The sequence below is a fragment of the Acomys russatus genome, chromosome 13 (assembly GCF_903995435.1).
Source record: "Acomys russatus chromosome 13, mAcoRus1.1, whole genome shotgun sequence".
Classification (NCBI taxonomy): domain Eukaryota; kingdom Metazoa; phylum Chordata; class Mammalia; order Rodentia; family Muridae; genus Acomys; species Acomys russatus.
Window position 1 is genome coordinate 56,155,105 of NC_067149.1, and position 6,153 is coordinate 56,161,257.

The 6,153-nt window shown below is 34.9% G+C and overlaps 1 protein-coding gene across 1 annotated transcript; it reads left to right on the forward strand.

The window, feature by feature from the left end:
• The first annotated feature begins 1,717 nt into the window (after positions 1-1,717).
• Positions 1,718-2,587, forward strand: LOC127196878 (taste receptor type 2 member 120-like). Its single transcript, XM_051154618.1, has one exon. The coding sequence runs from the start codon at positions 1,718-1,720 to the stop codon at positions 2,585-2,587; it is 870 nt and encodes a 289-aa protein (XP_051010575.1).
• Positions 2,588-6,153: the final 3,566 nt, after the last annotated feature.

Here is a 6,153-nt window from a genome sequence, read left to right on the forward strand (position 1 = left end):
CAATTAAAACATTATCATCAAGAAAAGTTTTTCTTCTTCTGAAAATACAATGCATTGTGATATGTACTTGACCACCACCAATTAACACGCATTCCTACCATAATGTAAATCATTTAATCCTATTAAATATATATGCATGATTGACTAATGAATAAACCTGTTAACTTATATATGATTATTGGAGCACAGTGCCTTCCTGATTCTGAGGAATTAAGAAACATGTAAACTTGTCTTTCATGTGAAATAGTGGGTTTACTGTATTTGATTTCAAATAACCTTTATTTTATTTTTATTTATTGCCTGAAATTTTAGAGAAATATTTCAAATTAAGACAAAGTATAAATGATTGATGTTCCTCATTAAGAAATTATAACACCTGTTTCTTATAAATTCATAAATCCAGACACTAACTTGTAGTTAGTGTCTAGTTAAAACAAGAGTATGTAATATGAGAACAGTGACACTGGGAGCAAGAGGCCAGAAGTGAGCGCCAGCTACCCTGGAGCTGGAGTTACAGGTGGCTTTGAGCCTGGCCGATGTGGGTACCATAAGCTGAATTTATATTCCCTGAGCTATTCCTCCATCCATCATATAAATTTGTTTTTATTGAGATGATATCTGAGTGTGTAAGCCTGTTCTCACACTTTCACTACACTCCCTTTCACTTTCCCAAGGCTGGGATTACAATGCAAATTATGTCTGTGTTGGTTTCTGCTTTCTTAAATGCAGATATTTTGACTGGGATGAGATGGAGTCTCAATGTAGTTTTGAGTTTCATTGCTTGGATGGCTAAAGATGGAAAACATATTCATTTAAGCAAATAATTAATGCTCAAAACATAGGTGAGCTCAGGAGTAACATCTGTGAAGCTTTACACAAAAGCTTTAAGACATTAAGAATGGGCCGAAAAGCTGAAATGGGGAGAGAAATAGATTTATAATCTTAGATGCCACCCACAAGGTACTCTACATTTTGGAGACCACAGGCCAACAAACGTTCAGTCCATGAATTGTCCGTGTGTGTGTGTGTGTGTGTGTGTGTGTGTGTGTGTGTGTGTGTGTACATGTTTGTGTATCTAAATGTGTACTCTTATGAGCAGATAAAGAGTCAAGTTACAAGCAGGTACTAATTATCACAGGGCAGTTTTTAAGGCATGTTGGCCTTTTTGATGCTCCTCAGAAACCCTTGGGTCTTTTGAGATGGAAATTTGATCCTCTTTGTGCATAAACTATGCATTAAGATATATGAGCCCATAGTGGATGTTAATCCTAGATGAGCCAAGTTTCATATGATGACTGGCATCCCCTTCATGCTGTAAATTTTACTAACAAACAAAGTTGGCTATCATAAATAATGACTGACTAAAGAAGCAGAATTTCAAACAATAGAACAGGACTTCATTTGCCTGCTAACAAATGAGAGTGCAATGTAGCATCCTTTCGAAGGCAGCACTGAAATACACTAGTCTATGGCAGAGACATGAAAGTATGTAATTGGAGACATTATGGTAATATTAATTTCCATAAGCATGAGATTGAATTCATCTATTATCACACCACATGACTGTTCATCTTTATACACAATTAAAAAGAAGCAAGAACTATCGTATATATTCAGTTAAGAAAAAATATAATTACATACTTATATTAAAAAAGAATCATAAGTGAAGTTAGACTTACTTTTCTTTTTTCTTTTCTTTTTTGTTTCATCGGAAGTAATGAATTACCTAGAATGGATTATTACCATCATAATGATGATTGAATTTCTCTTAGGAAACTGTGTCAATGTCTTCATCATTCTAGAGAACTTCAAGAGAAGAAAGATCTCCTCAGCGGATGGAATTATAACTGCTCTTGCAATCTTCAGAATTGGTTTGTTATGGGCAATGTTAATTAACTGGCATTCAACTGTGTTTTCTGAAGAAGCATACAGTACGCAATTAAGAGCTTTGGGTATAATAACCTGGGCTCTAAACAACCATTTTAGCAATTGGCTTGGGACCATGCTCAGCATATTTTATTTGTTCAAGATAGCCAATTTTTCCAACAGCCTGTTTCTTTATATAAAAAGAAAAATTGAGAATGTTCTTTTTGTGATATTCTTGGGATCTTTTCTGTTTTTGTTTGCATATTTTGGTGTGGCGAACCAGACTGCTTGGGTTATTGTTCCTGAACGAAATGTGACTTCGAAGAGCAAACTGAATGATATCGCCACCATTGCAAACATACCCCTCTTCAGCCTGATAAACATCACACCATTTTGTATATCACTGACCTGTGTTCTGCTCTTAATCTACTCCTTAAGCAAACATCTCAGGAATATGAAAATCCACGGAAAAGGATGTCAAGATCCCAGCACGTTGGTCCACATAAAAGCCTTGCAAACTGTGGTCTCCTTTCTCTTATTGTATGCTACGTACTCTGTCTGTGTAATTATATCAGGTTGGAATTTGTTTAATCCACTGGTCTTCTTACTGTGCATGGTAACTGGTTCCTTATACCCAGCTGGTCATTCTTGTATCTTGATTTGGGCAAACCAAAAGCTGAAACAGGCCCTTCCATTATTTCTGAGACAGGTGAGATGCTGACTAAAAAACTGGAAGCCTTTAGGTCTCTTGATAAACACTAGAAAAATACTAGTAAATAGAATTGATGAAAGCATTAATGCTTTTTTCTGCACTACTATTTTCAAAATATATGTTACTAAATAATTTCTAAAGCAATCTTTAAGTAAAGGGATATATGGATGCATTTTGGTGAGATCATAAAGACAAGAGAGATCGAAAACAGCATTCCCTTTATCACTGCTTTCTCTCAGACAATCTAATTAAGAAGAATATAGTAAGAAAAATTTCATGACTTTGAAGCAATATATATTTGGCCTACTATCCTCTGTTATCCTCTATTTGAATGGGTTACAATCAGGCATAAGGGGCCTTGTGTGACTGTTTCCACCACACTGTTCCCTGGCCTAGATACTGAGTTCAGTTTTGATGCTTCAACCACTCACAGAAGGCAGGAACAATTGATTCTAATCCACATACCAAAAGTGCATACTTAAAGCAGACATTATTTGTTTAAATTTTTTTATTTTCACTAGAAACTAAACATAATTCTCAGTTCCACTAGAGAGTAAGAAAAATTCTTATTATAAAATATAAAACAAGTAGAATTTAGTGACAACAAAGTAGAATAAATTTAGTAAATATGTACATGAAGTAGTATTTGTAATTGTCAGATGAATATGAACAGGCATAAAGGGTGAAAAGAGATAATTTGTATAACAGTAATGAAAATCATTTCCTAAAATATTTTTAAGTAAAAATAAGATGTGTTCTGAAGTTAAAACCAGACTTTACCCATTTTAGGCTATTTTTCATTCTGTATTTTAAAACATTTAAGGGTGATGGATTATCTATCACTTCTCCATTTTACATTCTTGAAATGCATTGTAACCTTAACATAAGAAGACTCTTACTTTCCATAGTTTAAAACAATACCACTGTAAGACAGCATAGAAATCATGTGCACAGTCTAATCTTCTCCTACTTAAGCCACATCTGTGAACTATATAAGGCAAGTTTAGGGAATTTTTTAAAAAATAGATCTGGTTTCTTATAATTTATATAAAGTGTTGAAGTGAGAAACGTGAAATGAGAGATATAATCATTGTTGGAAAGTTCTACTATAGGGTGTTAAATATTCACTTTTTGAGTTCTAGCTGACTATTGATTTGAGATGCTATGTTTAAGCAACTTATGTTTTCATATTTTTGTAGAATTCTCATACAAAGTAGTAGAACTAAATGTACTATTTTCTCAGTAGACAACACTAAGTTTGTTCTTATTTGCCGTACATGCACTCTGCTTTGTACATTCCTAACACTCTCTTTGTCCTTAATTCTCTTCTCACCCTACATAATCTCTTTTTCCATCTTCATGTTTCAAGTATCCACAAGCTCAATTATCTTACATTTCCTTCCTTTGACATCTCCTTCTCCCTCCCCCTTCCACAAGACTAAATTAAATGTCAATCAACCCATGGGAGAAAGCATACATCATTTGTCTTTTTGAATCTTGTTTATTTTTGCTTAACATAAAATTCTATGTATCAAGTTTTCCTGCAAATGTAATGATTTTATTTTTCATTGTGCCTATGTATCACATTTTTTATTCATTCATCTATTGATTTTATTATATGACTCCATTTCTTATTTTTATAGATAGTGCAACAATACACATGGATGCTTAAGTAATACCTCATATGTTTGTTTCTTGACTTAATATTTTGAGCATATGCTCAGGAGTTAATCATAAAGGTGATTCCATATATTTTTCAACTTGGGAACTTCTATATAGGTTTATATATGATCTTCTCAAGTTTACATTCATATGAAGAGTTAATATATATTTTAAATATATAAGTATGCAGATATAAGTGAGTATATACCATTTAAGTCTTTCTGCTTCTGGGTTAACTCACTCATTATGATCATTTCTAGCTCAATCCATTTATCCACAAATTTTGGGAATTTCTTATTTTTAATAGCTGAGTAGTATTCCATAGTATATATGTACCACAGTTTCTTTATCCATTCTTCTACTGAGGGACACTTAGGCTGTTTCCATGATCTGGCTATTATGAATAAGGCTGCTATGAATATGGTTGAGTAAATATTCTTGTTGTGTGCTGGAGCATCTTCTGGGTATATTCCGAGGAGTGGAATAGCTGGGTCTTGAGTGGAGAGTGGGATATGACCTTCTCACGTACTCTGGTGCCTCACATTTGACCATGTCCCCTGGAGGGGGAGACCTGGTGGCTCTCAGAGGAAGGACAACAGGTTACCGAGAAGAGACTTGATACCCTATGAGCATATACAGGGGGAGGTAATCCCCCTCAGGAACAGTCATAGGGGAAAGGAATAATGGGAAAAGGGGAGGGAGGGAAGAATGGGAAGATACAAGGGATGGGATAACCATTGAGATGTAACAAGAATAAATTAATAATAAAAAATTAAAAATAAATAAATACATAAATATACCTGAACAATCTATATAATATTATTTGTATGCATATTTCAAGGTGGATCATTTGGGATTGGATAACTATTTGTGTTTTTTTTTTTTTCTTGTGCAAGTCTGTTTCTCCAACTGCCAGCATTCTTTATTTGCCTGCAGTTCTTTATGTAGGGCTGAGGCCACTTCAGCATGACTGTTATTATTGTCATTGTTCAGAACATGCTCAGACAATTATGGTGGTGAGCTTTTTTTTTTAAAGATTTATTTATTTATTATGTATATAGTCTTCTGCCTGTATAGAAGAAGACACCAGATCTCATTATAGATGGCTGTGAGCCACCATATGGTTTGCTGGGAATTGAAGTCAGGACCTTTGGAAGAGCAGCCAGTGCTCTTAACCTCTGAGCCATCTCTCCAGCCCAGTGGTGAGATTTTAATGGGTACATTTCTGACATTAATAGGAGCCACTGTCACAGCAAACTCCCTTATCCTTTCTCTCTTATAACCCTTCTTTACCGTCTTCCACAATGAACAGTGAACCCTGAGTTGAATTATAGATATATCAATCTGAACTCAGCTCCACAGATTTGAACTTTGATTCCTGGTGGGTTTGGCTTGTGATACCTTGTCTTCATTATAGCCATTCTGATTGGTTTGAGATGGAATCTCAAAGCAGCTTTAATTTTTCTTTCTATGATATTTAAGAATGTTCAATACGTTTACAAATATTATCTAATCATTTCAGTTATTGCTTATTTCAGTATCTAGTCTATCCTTTGCAGAAGTAGGTGCCCGGCTCAAGTAATGAATGCTGAAACAGTCAACTGAAGTTAATGATTTGAGGCTGGAAAATTTACATCGACAACCCTGGCATACCTACTTTTCCAACATAGTTCAGGATAGTGTGTCTCCTTAATGTAATGGCAGTTGCATGCTCCCTGCAATGGAAGTAAAACAAAGCCATCTGATAGTGGAATATCCTTGCAAGGAATCCCAGAGAGTCTGTCTACATCTATTTCCTATGAGTGGCATTTCTCTTAGTCAATTGGCTCCAACAGCTGAGTGTGGAGATCTGTTAACCACTCATCAGCTATAGAATGCAGAATAGTCTCCCACAGTAGCATGCATTGATGGGT